General features: G+C 35.7%; 1 protein-coding gene across 1 annotated transcript; it reads right to left on the reverse strand.

Moving 5' to 3' along the window:
• Window positions 1-1,193: 1,193 nt before the first annotated feature.
• Window positions 1,194-16,048, reverse strand: LOC104250870 (transmembrane protein 180). Its single transcript, XM_009809386.2, has 6 exons — window positions 15,896-16,048; window positions 14,398-15,132; window positions 11,036-11,190; window positions 9,476-9,559; window positions 8,350-8,493; window positions 1,194-1,540 (listed from the first exon to the last, which is right to left on the reverse strand). The coding sequence occupies exons 1-6, from the start codon at window positions 16,046-16,048 to the stop codon at window positions 1,411-1,413; spliced, it is 1,401 nt and encodes a 466-aa protein (XP_009807688.1). The 3' UTR covers window positions 1,194-1,410.
• Window positions 16,049-18,314: the final 2,266 nt, after the last annotated feature.

An 18,314-nucleotide genomic window follows, 5' to 3' on the forward strand; every position in this document is an offset into this window, starting at 1 on the left:
CATCAAATTATGCTAGTGTTCACCAAAATGCAGGGCAATTTCTTACACTTCTTTCTTTTCCAAGTTACCTAGCGCAATAAATGTAGAGCCTTAGAAATGAGCTGGCTCAGCACTTCAAAATTGGGATACATACAGTGCATCTGCTTGTACTTTCAAGCCACTGGCACTCCGTAAGAAAGGCTTCTAAAATCATGTTCGCCCAGGCAAAACAAAGAACAAAAATGAAGTGATTATAGTATACTTAAACTATCTATCATTACACAATTACATGCTGGATATATTGGACGAAAAAGAATATTTATTAAACAGAAGTAAACATGCTAATGTATCTTATCATTACAACATGTATAAAATAAAGAGAGGATTAAATGTTTCTGAAATTTTGTCAAAAAAACTTTATTTTATAAAAATCACAGGATCCATTTAAAAGTGTAACTGAAAAGATTTTGGTAAGAATTAATCAGAAATTAACTAACTTCAACTTGATTAGTCAGAAATTAACTTCAACTGTCAACACTTCAAATGAGTTTGCCAATGTAACACTACTAAGCAGAGTTTCATTCAGTAGGTGCGTGCTTAGATTTGTCTAGTGAACTGAACACTACTACATCCATATGCTATTGTTTTTCTTACCACAATGACATTTTGTATGAAGTACTAACAATATGGTACCTTCAAAATAATTTTCCCATTTAAAACCAGAAAACTGTATCTACCTACCACCAACTAGAGACATTGAGAAAGCCAGTGAGGACGTATGGAGCTTTTTCCATATCCAGCAACACTTTATTGAACAGCATTTTAATCTTTTTCTTCTTTAGCTTTACACAGACTTTTACGGGGGTAGTTAATTACTCTTGGCTCTTCCTGTGGTAGCTGTCATATTTGTCTTGATATTGGTCAGCTAGACACCATCTAAATTTTTCTATTCATCTCCCTGCCATCCAGAGGGATGTCCACCAGGCTCTTACAGATTAACTTCAGAGATCTGCCATTTTATCAGTATGGCAGAATTAAGCCACCATCTTTCAGTAAGCTTAAGAAAATACAGTTCCCTTGAATTCCAGGTGCTAGGTTGGGATTCCTTTTCCCAATCTGCCATATCCGTTCTTCAAAGGAGTTAACAATGACCAGTATATCCCAGAAATTACTTTATTTAGTAATTAAGGATAAAGCCCATGAAAGGCAAACAACTGAACTAGAAAACATTCTGTGTAGGCTCAGCATTAAGGCTGAATATGATCTGTGTTATAGTCTATATAGACTGAAGAATGTGACTTTATTGAAATGGCTCAAACTCTGTTTGGTCTAATAGTCCATTTAATGCAATTTTGCTTTTTCACATTTAAAACGTACTAACTCTTTTGTGGTACAGTTCAGCAGAAGATTTACTGACCAACTGTTAGATAGTTAGCGTACCGCTGTCATATGACTATTCTGGATTGAAAAAGGAGTCCACGTCAGGATCTGCATGACTGCAATGCAAAGTGGAACCAGACAGATCAGATAGAACATGGCATCATGAAGACCTAAAAACAAACTGGTGAAGAAGATGAAAACACGGCTTTCAAGATGAAGAAGATTAACTTTCATGGTCAATTTGTAACAGATTATTTTTAAAGCATTCACATTATATACACATATACAGCATAAACACATTACTGTGTACAATCAATTCTAAATAAACGAAATATAAATATCTCAGCTATCAAATATACTTCAATTATATTTTCTAATTCTACATACAAATATGTATTTTATGTTGTTTGCTCCTTTCATAATAGCTGGTAGGAAATTAGATAACTGGCACACAAAGAGTTAATACACTGTAGGCAACCTAAGAAATCCTGTTCACTACTTTAGTACACATCTTTATTATGTAATATAGAAATCAATTCAAGCAATATAATCCAATTATAGAACAGGAGCATCTGAAAAGGTTTAGTAAGTCTGAAAAATCTGGAAGAGAAAGAAAAGCAGAAGATGGAAGCAAACATTTTAATATGAAATTATTTTATTTAAGTTAAAATCTGTGCTACTAGCTATCCACATAGTGTGGTGTTACAGTTGCTGAGTGCTAGATGGAAGTCATGATTCATGCACAAAATTCAGGTATGGTGTAAAGAGCTGTTTGAAATATCAAGCCTTATTTCATTTTGTTTTAAGATCAATAATTACAAGGAAATATAAACCATACAAAGAATACATGTGAAATTAACACTCATTTATTCTCATGGATGCATGGTACTTTCTCACCTAAATCTTCTCTAAGGAATAAGAGATAAAAACAGCAGCAAATATGGATCATAAAAGAAAATATAGGCATTAAATTAGTTACCTTTTATGAACAATATGGTTTCTGACAGCTCAAAGCATACACTTAGGCATTCATCTAGTAGCTAGAACCATTATCTACTGGCATTCTGTTAATTATTGGATTCTAATTACTTAAATATCAGGAAAGTCAACTCAAGCTGAGAAACAGCCCCTAAATGAACTTTCTCTCCATGAGGCAGTTTATGTTATTTTCTGTTTTTTTTTCCTTAGCATTCAGGGATGAGATAGGAGACTCACAGAACAGCTATGGACATGATCCCAAAACCCCGAAATCTGTGAAAAAAACCTCTCATTAACTTGAGCAGGCTTTTGAATAAAACCTAAGAGTTTCTCTGAAACATAAAAGAATCAACTCATGTCTCACTGCATTTAACAGAAGAAATGCTTGCAACCTGCAACATAGCCCGGATTTATTCCTTAGTACATACACAGACTCATACAACGATCATAACTCATCTCAAGTCAGGTACATGCTAATGCTACATAAGAAAACAAAAAACCACAGGCTTACAAGTGAATTACTTAATCACTTGGGCAATTGCATTTAAGACTGGAAGTGTTCACTAGCAGGTCACTGGTCCATAGCCAATGTTTACTGGCAGTGACAATAATTTACCATTTGGACATTGTTTACTGGACTGTATTCAATTGCTTTTTCAGTCCACCTACAAGTAAACAAGGGCCCACATCATGCACACCACCTTCACAACTGCCAATAGTTAACTGTATGAGCAGTGTCAGCAGGGAGGCCACAGAGAAATTACTTACCTATCTAAAGATGAAAACAGGACTAAGACACAGTTAACAGGATGTTGGGGCTTGTACTTTGCCTGTTCTGCACACTAAAGACGATTGCAGTTTTCAGTACTAAAATTATTCCATATTTATACATGGACTTCAGGAAGGACAAAGAAAGAAAGAACATCTGCCAAATCATTCACACTGGTGCAATCCCGATTTGCTTTCATTGAAACAATATTGGATTAAGAAAATAACATTACCTATTGTACTGTAAAACCTTAAGTTACTGCAGGAATTATGAAAAGTATCTATAGTATACAGAACAAGGAATGGGGAAATATTTCATTAAGGCACAGGGATAAATCAAGAGCAGAGCTCATATTTCATCATAATAACAGCTGAACCAGTAACTTCAGAAATTTCCATGTCTACATTTCTTGCACACTCAAGAATAAAACATACAAACTTTCACTAAACAGCCCTAATATCACTCTCAATGGAATGTGATGTAGTCCAGTAATTCAGTATGAAATCATCAACAGTTTAAAGCGCCTCCAATAAATAATGAAGAGTTGCTGTCAAATAACTTCATTCTGAAGAACGAATTTGAAAAGCATACTTTTAAGAGAAGTTAGCTGTAGTTGCAGGGGCTCTCCAGAAGAGGGAGTTTTTAGGCTAGGTATCTTTTCCATAGCGGGAAAAAACCCCCAAGCTAAAACCAACCCAACCCAACCCAACCAAAACAAAGCAAACCCCATGACATATGAGGCAGGTAATGCTTTGTTGTGATGACAGACCAAAAGGAAAAAAAAACCCCAAACCATGACCACTCCATTCTGCAAGCTATTGCTCAAATTTTAAGGATATTAAAAAATACTTCTTAAGCTACCTTCCACTACCAAATGCTGAACTGATATGTAGTGACAACATTCCTTAAGAATGTGGTATAATGTGTATATTAATGTATACAGAATCACGTATAACACATATGGAATTGTGTACAATATATAGGCCAACCTCGTATGTGAAAAAGCTTACACCAAAAAGCAAAAAGACTTCTGGAAGAGATACACTATTCATAGCAGAAGTCATACTTCAGAGTTACGATACCAGAGGCAAAACCAAGAGATACTGGATAGCTCCTAAGGAAAAAGACATCACTGTGACTAAGAAGGTATTACCATTGAGGCAGTAGTAAATACTGGTACTGGTAAGTAGGAAGTCGATGATGTTAATGGTCAGTTCAAAGGCTTCACTACGGAGGAACAGAAAGACAGTCTAGGTCTTTGGAATGCCTGGTTTAATATAGTACTGGGATCACTGTTCAGCGATAAGCATTTTCTTATTTCTGATTAGTCTTAACCATCCACCTGGAAGTGTTATGATACCTCACAGATGAAAGAAAAAGGGGACTGAATTTTCCTTTCTTCTAGACTTTCACTCTCTGTATAACATCTCTTCACTATCTTACCAGCTTGGGTGCCCTGCAGAATACAACTGTAACAGAAACCACCAAGACGATGATGAACTATTGTCTCAAAAGGTCTTCTGGGATAAGAATTTCACTCATAACATGCCAGTTGTCCTAATAAGCTGCTCAGGAATGTGGTCTTTACTGAGGCAGAGAACATACCTGTGTGAATTGCTCAACAGCATGATGGCAACAAAAGACAGGCAAAGCTTAAAAACTGGCAACTTATAGTTGGTTGATACTCTTAACGGTGTTTTAGTACTCTCATGAAGCAATAATGAAATATCCTCATCATGGAGGATGTCAAGTAGTCAATAAGATCACATAGATGAAGAACAAAAATGTCATCACAGGAATGATGAGGAGGTGTACTTGAGGTAGTGTCATCTTACAGAATTTTTGCTGGAGGCATAAGAATTAGAAGATAATTTGTTCCAGCAGATAGCTTTTGATAGACAGTTTTTTTTTTTTTTTAATATAGTGTAAGATGAGCACCAAAGACAGAATATTTATGACGCCCACTTCTGAAGGCAGTATGCTATTAATAAAATGCTATCAAATGTATAAGATAAATGAAGTAGGGGAGAAAAAGACACACCATTCCCCTGTAAGCTACGAACTTTTTTTTTTAAATATATGCAAGTTGAAGTCATCCAGAAAGTTTGTGAGCTCAGGCATTCCATGTGGTCTTGAGTAACCAATATATCAAGAAAGGAAGAATGAGGAAACGAAATGACAATATTACACAAAAATCAGTGTGAACAAGAAAAGCTTCTTCCCATAATTTTCAGCTGTAAACTCATTGCTGGAAAATGTGTTTTACTACAGCAAAAGCCTGGAAAGTTGCTGAGAATACAAAAACCAATGTTCAAACTTTTGATGCTGGAGGGAAAGATAAGGGAGACATCTGGACATTACTGAAGAAGGAGACCACTGATGGTGTGCTAATACTTTTCTCCATTCACTCCACAGAACATTAACATACAAAACACACAAAAAAACCCCAAAACTAAACAGAGATAATAAGATACATCTTATTCTTTTGCTTTGTATGAGGATCTGTGAAATTACTGTAGAAGAAAACTAATGCAACAGAGAGTATCTGTATATAAAAAACTGCCTGTCTATAACTGTAACATAGCCATATTATCACTATCATTAAATATGGGAACTTTGTTCACAGAATCAGAATCACAGAATGGTTGAGGTAGGAAGGGACCTCTGGAGGTCATCTGCTCCAAAACCCTGCTGAAGCAGGGCCACATTGAGCCAGCTGCCCAGGACTGTGTCTAGATGGCTTTCAAATATTTCTAAGGATGGAGAGTCCACAACCTCCCTGAGCAACCTGTTCCACTGCTCAGTCGCCCTCACAGTAAAAAAGTGTTTCCTGATGTTCAGAGGGAACCCTCCTGTGTTTTAGTTTATGCCCATAGCCTCTGGTCCTGTCACTGGGCACCACTGGAAAGAGCCTGAATCCATTCTCTTTGCACCCTTCCTTAAGGTATTTATATACATTAAGATCCCCTGAGCCTTCTCTTTGCCAGGCTGAACAGTCCGAATTCTCTCAGCCTTTCCTCATAGAAGAGATGCTCCAGTCCCTTAATAACCTTTCTGGTCCTTTGTTGGGTTCTCTCCAGTATGTCCACGTTTCTCTTCTACTAAGGAGCCCAGAAATGGACACAGGTTTGGCCTCACCAGTACTGAGCAGAGGGGAAGGATCACCTCCTTTGATCTGCTGCCAATACTTTGTCTAATGCAGCCCAAGATACCATTCACCTTCTTTGCCGCAAGAGCACATTGCTGGCTCATGTTCAGTTTGGTGTCCACCAGGACCCCAGGTCTTTTTCTGCCAAGCTGCCTTCCAGCTGGGTGGCCCCCAGCATATACTGGTGCATGGGGCTCTTCCTCCTCAGGTGCAGGACTTTGCACTTCTCCTTGTTGAATTTCACGAAGTTCCTGTCAGCCCATTTCTCCAGCCTGTCAAGATCCATCTGGATGGCAGCATGACCCTCTGATGCATCAGCCACAACTCCCAGTTTTGTGTCATCACCAAACTTCCTGAGGGTACATCCTGCCCCATCATTCAGCTCAGTCAATGGCCTGAGTACATTGCCATGGGCAAACTGACTCCCTAGAAACAATCTTGAGTAGTCTGGTCTTTGTGGACTGTATGTCCACACTGTAGTCCATTTGCAAAGTGAAGGACACATTCACACAAATATATATAAAGAAAACACATGCAGACTGCTTCATATTTAAGAAATTATTTTTTAAGGGATAGGCAAGAGAAACACAGAGTATATTTCAGGTGCTCTTTGATTAACTGATCTCAGCTTTGTACCTTTATGCTGTTCCTTGCCCTAGTGAAATAAATCAAATTTCAGCACGACTCAAGTGAAAATACAGGGTTTAGAGATTGAGCATTCAAAGTATTTCAACTCTATATACAAGAAATTTATTGTTGCTATAGTCCAGAGGCTACTTACTGGGGGAAAAAAGATTTATAGCTACTGTGATTTAAAATCCATCCACAAAGGGATAATTTCTCTGACTGAAAGGGATCAGAACTGCAGTTTTTATGTTTCAAATATGAATTTCTCTGAATCATCAAGATTAATATATTCAGCCATCTCATATCCACATCCAGTTCAACCTACTGCTCTTCTGCAAAAATCACTCATCTGATTTGACATTATAATAAGGTTTACATCCTCTTCACATCATCTCAGTGGCTGGCTATCTACAGAATGCATTAAAATAAAATTAACTGTTCTCACACATAGCCTCAAACTTAAGCCTTCTTTGCTTGTGTCAAGATGCTTTTCTGAAGACCTGTTGTCCTTTTATGTCATGCTTTTCCTCGTGCATTTTTTAGAAAATTCCTCAAATACAAAACATTCTCCAAGCCTTAGGTGACACATAACCAGTCCTTTCTCCTTCAAGAGCTATCTCCAGAAAAGTTCATATACAATTGTCTTCTATGTATTTTTTAAGGTTTCTACTCAAAGTTTAGGAGAGCTATGTAGTTCTCAGGATATTCATGTTGTTCTCTCAAAAAAATCCTAATCAGGACTGCTTTTTGCTTTTTAGTCTTGACTTCAGTTATTCTTTATGTTGCCACTTCCTCTTGTTGGTCATAAATAAACAGCCTATGACCCTTTCAGTGTACTGACTCCCTGTTAATTTGTTTTTATAAAAGCCCATGCATTTCCAATGTGCTAACTAGCAACCACAGCTTTATGCTGTGTATTAAGGTCTCCAGGGACTGCAATGAAATCATTAGCATTAGAATGGTAAGTAGTATTGAAGCCGAAATTATACTCCTACTTGAGGCAAATTCCCTCCCTCCAGTGATTGTACTGCTTTCTGTCAAACAAAAATGTATCTTAAATGCAACCCTATGACAATTATATTTTTAAGGAAGTAGGTTTACGAGGTAAACAAAACACAGAAGCCAGGACAACATGTATCTTAATAAGAGGTATTAGGTGATCTCAAACACTTTTTTTTCCTTTTTTGCAACAGAACAGGAGATGGTCAACTACTGAAATGTATCCTTTGTTTTTCAAAATTAGGTAGATATCCTCATGTGTATTAATAAACGATTTATTCTTAAAAAAAATAAATCTATAAAACATTTATATGTCTATACAGATAAAAAACAACTGGAAAGTATTTTTAAAGTGCTCATATTTTTGAAGTGCAGTTGATGCAAACTAATTGCAGATTAATTTGCTTTTTAGATGACAGGATTATTTCATGTTAATTTCTATGATTTAAAGTATCCCTTTTGAACTCACCTTGGATCAGGTTGAGCAACTTCATTATTCAGGTTCTCATATCCAAATTGATTTAGTATTGTAACCACAAGCATTGGAGCCAAAGATTGGGCAGGCTTGGTAAATAAAGCATTGGTACCAAAAACCATAGAGGAAAGTGGTGATCTAAAATATTTAGGGAAAAAAACGAATGAATGCACAACAAAAACTTATTAGTATATTAATTACAATAGTGATTTTAAAAATCCTGTTAATATGCAAATGATACCTATAATGATACTTAGCTTTGTAATTCACACATTATAGCAAACAGATCAGCTATCATAATGAAATTTAATTTTCTTTGGAAATGAAAGGTAATAAACCTTTGAGGTATATATACAGCTTGGCCCCAATTCTGAGATGACTTGCACTCAAGTTCAACTTCGTGCACATTCAGTAATTACTGAAGTTAAGTTAGACTGAGCAGTGCATGGAGAATTAATTACAACTTAAGACTTTACATGCATGAGGCCAGAAAAGGAGGCATTTTTTTTTCTTCATGAAAGCAATAGCTCTCACCTTTGAGGGGCAAGTCCTTTAATACAGTGACCAGGACTGAATCTGCACTTAAATAAACATTGATGGAACCAAGAGGAAGTTACCTGCACTTTGATAAAAATCCAAAAGACCCATGAGTTGTAATATGCTATGTCACAACAGGTTTTATCAATTTTTATTTCAGAGAGATAACAGCAACCAGTTAGACTTTGAAATTTGCACTTTAAGTAGCACAGGCAAAGCTTTCTAAATGCTTTTGCCATGTTAGAAAGGCTTTATTCAGAAAATTCGGTAAGTGACAATAGATGTATATGGTTACAAAACAATTCAGCTGAAGCTAACAAAAATAAACACATAAAAAACTGAAGGACTTGACTAATTAAAACTAGAAATGACATAATTATTTAAATTACTCTGCCGAAGTAACTGCAGGAAACTTCGTTCAAGTTCTTATCTTTACTTATGCTAAATTGCTCTGACAAAAAGCACTTCTGTCTCAAAGATCCAAGATCACTTACTGTCTTTACTTTGACATAATCTAACTTACGAAAGAGTAACATGGCAAACAGATAGCATATTTAAAGAAAAACAGTTACGATTGACATACCTCCGCTTGTGCTTTATTAAATCGGCATCAACAATATCTGCCAAAGGCAAATTGAACAAACTAAATGAAGCTTGTACAATTACCCTAAAGAAAGACAAAATATTTAAGATGTTCATAGTTCTTATATACGCTTTCATAATGAAATCATAACTGACATTCTAACATATACACCCCAACACTGACATTTCCACAAACACACAAAGCTGAGACATTCTTTAAAACATAGCGATTTATCTGTTTAAACAGCATCTGTGAAAGCATTATTAGATCTGTTCTTAATTGAGAATTAGAAATTGATATGCAAACCTAAAAGGTGGGGTTTTTTTGCTTTTTTTCTTGGACACTGGTGCAAAAGGTCATAAATACTTGCTTAAGATTATCAGTAAATGTCATTTAAAATCACATAGAAAAAAGAAACACATTAGAAGAAAGAGAAACTGAAAATTTCCTCTTGAAATCTGAAAAGCACATCAGCATTACTAGAAAGACTACATGGAAGACAAACTTGAAAGTGGGAGAATTAGAATAGTAAAAAGATTTTATATGCATTCCTATATATGTATTTACATTATATATATATGCATTTAAACACACACACACACACAAAGCCGACTCTTAACAAACTGCTAAGTGAAACCATAAACTCAAATATTACGATTTCTGTCGTATTAAATTTTGGGTGTGACTAGCTTTTACTTACAAGAGGCTTTGAACAAATAGCACTTTAAATATACAGTCTTTAGGTACCTTAGAATTTTTTCCTGGGGAAATCAAAATATATCTTCATCATTTAAAGTATGCAGGTAATGAAATTCAATTTATTGTTCACACAATTCAGTGTTACAGTAGCCCGTGACTGAAATACTGAAAATAAGAATGAAAACGGGGAAAAAAAAGAAGATGAAGAAAAGGATTGTAGGAAAAAACATATAGAAAGAAAGCAATGAAACAGAAAATGAAGACATAAAAATGAACTACTGTAAGAATATTCTGATACAAACAGGTCTTATTTTTAAATAAAGTTTTCCATGTATCATAAGATACTTCTTTTGTGAAAATACTACTTCTTGGCATCATACTTACCCAGTACCAGTGAAAATGTGAGTCAGTATTGGTTACCTAGCAGATACCTGACTTACGGATATTTGTTTTGCAGTGCAACACACAAGTGTTCATGCAATACAAAATGATGTCTGAGCTTTCCAAGCGAACAGTTTCTGAAGCGTTCCTCCACTGAGATCTTCTGTGTCTATGTAGATGAGAAGAGGTTCTTCCCTTGAATCCCATGTTAAAGTTGCAAAGTTTGTGACTGCAAACCTTAATTACTGTTCATTTTTAAGGCTTTTTTGGGTTTTTTTAAGCAGAAACTAAAAACTGAAGCAGAATAAAATGAAAGCTGAAAAAAGTTGTAAGTGGAGTTTCAACCTCTCTGACAAGTGAAACAGAACAGAAAGAAAATCGTAAAAGCAGTGGCAAAATCTTCATGCTATTAAAAGGAAGTGTCCACTCTGTTAGAATTATTTAAGCTGTATCTATGAATAGGAAAGTGTATTTACTTACATGTTTGTTGTGAGATAAAATGCCAACAGATAATAGTGTTCTGGCCCTAGAACAAACATGACAGCAGCAGCTACTCCTTCAAAGTAAAAGGAAAACAAGATGATTCTGTAATAACCAAACTTCTTCAACGAAGCATGACTGAGAAGAACAAGGCACTGAAAAGAGAATATATACACATATATGATGAAAAGATATAGTACAATATCTCAGCATTAGGAGAGCTATAAAGCACAGAGCAGACAGAAGTTATTACTACCCATTAAAGAAAAAAAACAACCATCCCAACTCTTTCTAAAAAGTTCGATCCAAACAAAAAAATAGGAATTGAACAAAGAGAACTATCTACTGGCTCATTCTGTGCTACCTCTACCAGGTAAAAATGGTCTCCTTTCACTCAAAACTAGCCAGCTGAGAAATACTACATCCTGAGGAAAATACTGTTTCCCACATTGCCTATTATCTAACGCTCATGATCTTTATGTTTGATATCCCTTAAAGAATTAACTTTGCAGTATGTTACCTGTAAACCAAGCATCTTGCCATTTGAATTTTAACTGCTGGTCAAAAATATTTTCAATAATTGTTTTTTCATTCATATTACTATTTTCACTGACGTTTATTAACATTTATTATTAAATTAAGCACGATTTTCAAGTTGATAAAGCAAGCTCACCAAGACAGCTGATCTAAGCAAGTCAGAGACTTTACTAGCAAGTAGAGAAAGGCAGATGCCAGTAGACAACATGTATGGCTGCATTTTAATTCTGCCAGTCTTAGCAAACAGTAATCCACGCGAGAAGCTAGTGACAGGCAAACTCACAAAAATCACAGAATCACAGAATCAGTACGGTTGGAAAAGACCTGTAAGATCATCGAGTCCAACCTGGGGGGGGGGGGGGGGGGGGGGGGGAAACACAACACAACCACAAAACCCACGCCACACAACAACAATAACAAGCCACAACCCACCCAACACCACACAGCACCATGTCCATCAAGCTACATCCCACAATGCCACATCCACACGCTCCTTGAATACCTCCAGGGAGGGTGACTCTACCACCTCCCTGGGCAGCCAGGGTACAGTATGAGCAAAGTGTAAGCTCGTCTACATTGTTTCTCACTTTCCACTTTAAATAGGACATTTTATAATGTATTATGTTCTTTTTGTTATATAAGCCTATGTCACCATCTACATGTATGTGGTCCTCACTGCTGTCACAAAAAATACTCACAAACTCTATAAAGATACACATTTTGTCCTTCCTTCTGTGTTACAGAGATGAACAGTATAATATTCAGATGAAGAACAGGAAAGAAGTCTCCTTGTACATTTGTTCCCACATTTAAATGTTTTAACATAACAGATAAAACCAGGCCACTACAGTCAGACAAAGATTATTGTGGCAAATTCTATTTTAAAGAAGCTCAAGTTTTCTACTTAAACCAGTGATCACAGGGGTAAAACAAATCTGGAAAGTTGGTATAAGAAAAAAATCTGGCTGTAAGAAACTTAAACATACTCCTCCCCCTGGCTGTTTTCAGGCATTTTGTAGAAAAGTGCTTACACTAGAAATAGTAAGGGATTATGTAATGCCTGTTATTGTAAAAAACATGACCTTGTCTCCCTATAATTGAGAAATAACTGTCTCAGGAAGTACTTATGATTTAGAAAATTCCTTATTACCTGCATGTTTCTAAGGCTGCATATTTCTAAGAAAAATACTAACTTAATGTTGCAAATTTAAATTTGTTTGCCTATGTTTCAGCAACAAGGTTTCCCTTGTAGGCAGGTTTTATTCTTCACACCCACTACTAAAAGGAACCTAAGACAGAAGCTGAATTCTGGTTTAGTACAGGCCACTGAAGCACAGTTCATAAGAAGGGGCTTTATTTTACATGGGTTGGGTGCTTTTCCAGTAAGTGAAGTTCAGGACATTGCCACCAGAGAATTCTCTTATTATATCTTGAGCTCAGAGGGACAAAACCTGAGAAAAATAAGGTCACAGCAAACTCTCTATGGTTCAGTGACCTTCTAGACAAAGAGTCTCTGGGGAGCAGAGAGAGATGCATTTTCTGAAAGATTGTTCGTTTCACACTGTCACATTGATTTTATCAACAGTAGTGATTACTATATATTGAGTGTAAAATTATTTAAGCTTTCCTAACTTCTGCAGTTTCTGATTTATTTCCAAAGTTCATCAGCTAACAGTTTGAGTTACAGAAAAAAACCCCAAACTATTAAACCTGTGGTAAGGATAAAAGTTGAAATTATAGATATTTAGGAGTTATGGAACAGAGAAGGTATGTTTAGGATTTGTATGTTATATATGCAAAAAGCCAAAATGGTAGCTGAAATTGAGCTGTGAATTCCAGTTGCACTTTCATGTATCTTCTTTTAGATTTTACTTACTGAAAACATTACAACTTAATGAACATAACAGCCTGATTTTTAGAAATTCTGAACATCATCAGCACCTATGATGAAAGTCAGGATACTAAGTTTTTGAGCAATCCGACAAATAAACACAGTGAAAGTTTTAAAAGAACCAGTGAAAGAAGTTAGAAGGGAATGAACAGGAGAATTTTTTTATTCACTGCAGACAAGTATGTTTACATTCTGTGGGACATATTTTTGCTGATTTTCTTGTTCTCACACATTACTCATTTGGGTTCTCTTTCTCTTTTCTTTCCCAGTTCATTACTCCTCCCCTCATCCCTGATGGGGGTCTTGAAAGTATCTCCCCAGTAAATGTAGCTGACCAAGACAGCAAACAACAAAATAAATGGGAATGTATTATTCTCCAAAAGCAGCTATTTAGAGTTTTGTTTGGTTCCCATGACTGAGATACCACATATTTCAACAATGCTTTTAATACCTAATAATTTTTCTGGTCTTTTGTGTAGTTTATCTCAGAAACTTCCTGAATTAGAGATTATTCTTTCATCATGTATTACAAATCAAAACCAAAGAGAAAAGAATTCAGAATTCTGTAGATTTTGCTTTTAGAAACTTTTTATCTTGACCATGTTTTTCATTCCTTTATACTTAGGTATGATAAACCTTGTAGGATACAAAACATTCACTCCTTGCATAGTTGCATCTCACATTCTTGTAAACAGATACTCTACCAGCCTGCCTGCTTGTCCTTTCTCCCTACTCTTACATTGGTTAGCCTGTACATAGCGGTACTTTCTTCTTTCAGAGCACTGGTGAGCTAGATTTGTTTCTCAGTATGGCCAATGGCTTATGCCGGATACAGCATTTTTTCAACAAACAGTGTAAATAGATACCTTAAACTAATGTAAACTAGTAAAACACCATGTTTTCATAAATGAAATAAAAAAGTGTCACTGCCTACCTGAGGACAAATAAAGCCTGCTCCATACATGATACTTCTTATTGAGGAAGAAAGGACATCCTTAGGAATAAGATTATCCGCAAAGATCATCATAAAATTGTTGCAGAAGGCTAGGTGGAAGACTTGGAAGAAGTTCATTGTTACAAAAAATAAAAAGTTTTTCTCTGTCATAATCTGTTTGGTCAATGAAATTACAGAGGACCAGGAGAGAGCTCCATCGCTGTTCTCCAGATTAGCATTCTCCGTACAAACTTCTCTCTGCTCATATTGACTAGTACTATATTTGCCTGTGTAACACATACAAGCTGTTGCTAATGCTGCAACCAAAACAGCAAAAGCCTGAAAATAGGCAAAATTTTCCATATTATCTGATATAAGACCACAAAAGAGAATGCTCGTTGATCCAATTAATGTTGCTACTTGGTTGTATTTAATAAGCTGAAGCCTACTTTCATGTCTTGTTGAAATTTCTGCAAAGAGTGCACACTGTGCTAGAAGCACAAATGTAAGCAAACCATCAAAAGCACATAACGCAACAATGAGGTGAAGACCACTCAGCCAGTCACCTTCTTCATAATGTTTCCAAGGAAACCAAGGAAGCAAAAAGGCTAACGCATATAAAGGAGCTCCATATAAAATTGAAAACTGGCGTCTTGAGCAGCATGCAAATTTGGAGTTATCTTGAATATACCCAAAAAGAGGATCATTAATGGCATTCCATATCATAAATACAACCTGCGACAAACAAGTAAGAAACACAACAGAATTTACCGTTAGTGTGATTTTTCTGCAGAGGTTACACAAACACTGAAGTAATACACACCATATTTATTTAAAATAAATCTCTATTCAAAGAATAAAGAAAGATGAAAGCATCTCAGGTCAAAACAGACTCCAGACCAGATTCTTAAAGGTATTTAGAGGTTTATAGTAATTTTGAAAACAAGATGAATAAGTAGGCAGGTGCCCAACTACACGTGAAATAAAGCCCTGTCTGTTAGACTTCACTCCTTCAAAAGCTTATATATCTGGGCTTTCATCTTGCAAAGCCCAGATATTACTCTCACAGCAAGTAATTCAAAACATGAGCTGGCCCATTACTTTCAGGAGACCATTTATGACAAGAGCTGCTCACGTGGATAATGACTTGCAGAATAAAGGCAGTATTTAAGTACTTAAACAGTCCATAGGAAAGCACTAATGTCAAACATATCTATGGAGCTGAGGTGCAAGATTAGTTTAGAACATTACTTCAAGCTATCAAAGATAAAAATCTTTCCAGCAATTGAAGTCTGGAGATTTTTAGTCTAAAGACTGTAAATTATAGGCTTTATGTATACTTTCAATTGCTTATGGACTAACTAAATTTAAAATGAATATACTGTATAACTATTTGCAATGCATCAAAAATTAATTCGTAAGTAAAAAAATTTACTTTGTTGTGATAACACAGACATGTAGCACAACACGGTAACCAAAATATTCCATTGTACAATACCTGCGCTTGATGAAATGCAACTTCTGAAATTTTGTATTGGTTTAGGAAAAGCTTAACGTAGTAGAAATTAAAGATACTGTTCATCATTCCAGCACCTAACGTAGTCATGGAATATGCCAGTGCATTAGGATGAATTCCCCAAACAAACTTCATCTTCCACAAGTACAATTCTCTTCTTCCTCAAGTTACAAAAAAGAATTACAACAGTTGGTAGAATAATTTTCCAAATTAAAATTACATGGGAGATTTGCTTGTTTCAGAGGTGTAGAAACTTAGAGGAAAGTTTCTCCATTCTTACTTCCTTTTTTTTTAAATGAGAAACACATTTTACTGAGTTATAAGACACTGAGCCCAAAACTGAAGTCAGTGACATTTCTATGTTTAATCAGTGCTTAAAAATCAATGGAAGAAGTAGACAAAAATTTAAAAGAATCCCTTCCTAACTGGTGCACAGACTCAATATAAAAGTCTGCTATTGCAAACACTAATCTTGGTGTAGAGTTCAAAGTAATTGCATATATTTTAGATATTTCTTGCTAGCTATGTAGTTTTAAAATTATGGACTGTAAAGGAACGAAGTGACTCAATTCATATCGTTACGTATTCCATTGCTATAAATCAAATGCAGCATGCGCTTCAATGAATATTTCTTTCAAAACAAATACCAAGTTTTGTCCTTGTATTTTTAAATGTTAATTGTTAACAAGCCATGGAAGCAATACTTTCATGTAATAAACTAATGATATGAATAGAAAACATAAAACAATCAAAACACCTTTTAATAGTTTAAACATTTTCATGGCCTAGAAGACTGCACGTAAATAAAATCTAGCAAGTAACACATGTGCAGCATTTTAAGTATGTCCAAGTTAACAGACATTCAGCCCAAGAATATAGAATTCTTTATCAAACAGATCTTCAGCCAACAATTTTTTAAGATGCTGACTTCTTCCTTCTATCTAGCAATTAACTGAAGTATGTTTGGTATAAACTATTCCATGAAAACAGCTAGCTCCAGGGAACCTCTACCTTTTAAAGCAGAGTAATGACTGCCTTTATGGTTCCTTGACCAGATTTGATTCTATATGCCCAATACAAAAATACTTCTCTTAGGTGCCTGTTTTTAACTAAGACTTTATTAATCTTTACATCTATTTGAAGGAAGCTGTCTGCCATTAATTTGGAGATACTTCAGGTTCAAATTTCAGCCTTACTACACCCACTAACTCCAGAGCTTTAAAATCTGCCTTTTGTCAACAGTCCACACTTTGCTCCTCTGCATATTAACAATTTCATCCTAAATGCAATTTTCAAATATCCCTCAAAATAGTCAGCTTGAATATCTGCTTGTTCAGCTTGATAAGCAGGTCTATAAGCAGCTCCCTGAACTCCTCATAAAAATGGCCATGAAAGAAACAGGAAATGAAAACCAAGGCTGTTTCCAACCTTCCTGTGGTTTACAAAGTGGCTGAAGACAGGCTGCTGCGAGGGAAGATGGTAACTTCCTAATCGCCAGGCGAGGGCCAGGCAAAAGCTGCAGATCAGGTAGGAGCTGGAGAAGGGTCTATTCTGGCTAAGGCAGAGGATGGAACAACAGTTTTTCCATGCCCCAACACAGAAAATGAACTCTTGAAGAGCTAGTAAAATGTGGATGCCTTTTTGCATATATATTTAAGATGCTGTAATATGAAGAAAGATGCAAAGAGTAGGTAACTTCACAGGTAAGAAAAAAAGTCAAGCTGACAAACAACTTGGTTCAAGTTTTTTTTCTAAAGCCAATTTATTTGTAAGAATATGACTGAATTTTGAGATAATTGAGGATGATTGTGATGTATATTTTCAAGTTTATTTTTCACAGAGCTACAGCTGTAGAGGGACTTCCTTTTCAGGTGATGAAAGTTTGCATTTTTGTAACAAGTTTGGTTTCACAAACTTCTACTGAGAAACTTAAAATGAAGAATATAAGGTTATTGAAAAGATGCCCATTTGAAACATTTATTTTTAATAGTAAGTTTGATATTACTGTGAAAGTCATTGCAATAAGTATGTTATTAACAAGTGTCACTTTTTTTTAAAGAAGTGCATGTTCAAGCCTTCACAAATATACTTAATGAAGTGATTTATGTAGTAGGTATTAGGGCTTTTGGAAAGCTAGACACTTCATCTCTATTTCTCGCTGGAGCCCTCTGCATGGGTCTTCAAATGGAGAATTGGGAGACTCTCCTTTACCTCAAATTCCATGAGCACCAATGTGCTTCACACTAGCATTTCCAGCAGTCATTTCTCAAATCATATGTGACTCAGTTCCTTCCTACACACAAATAAAAAGGTCCCCTCAGCTTCACAAAATTTGAGAGTAAGAAAGAAGAAATTTGAAATTTCTTCAACAGCAACCTTCTAACAATGCACAAACAGGCCT

This window comes from Gavia stellata, chromosome 18 (genome assembly GCF_030936135.1).
Source record: "Gavia stellata isolate bGavSte3 chromosome 18, bGavSte3.hap2, whole genome shotgun sequence".
NCBI lineage: Eukaryota > Metazoa > Chordata > Aves > Gaviiformes > Gaviidae > Gavia > Gavia stellata.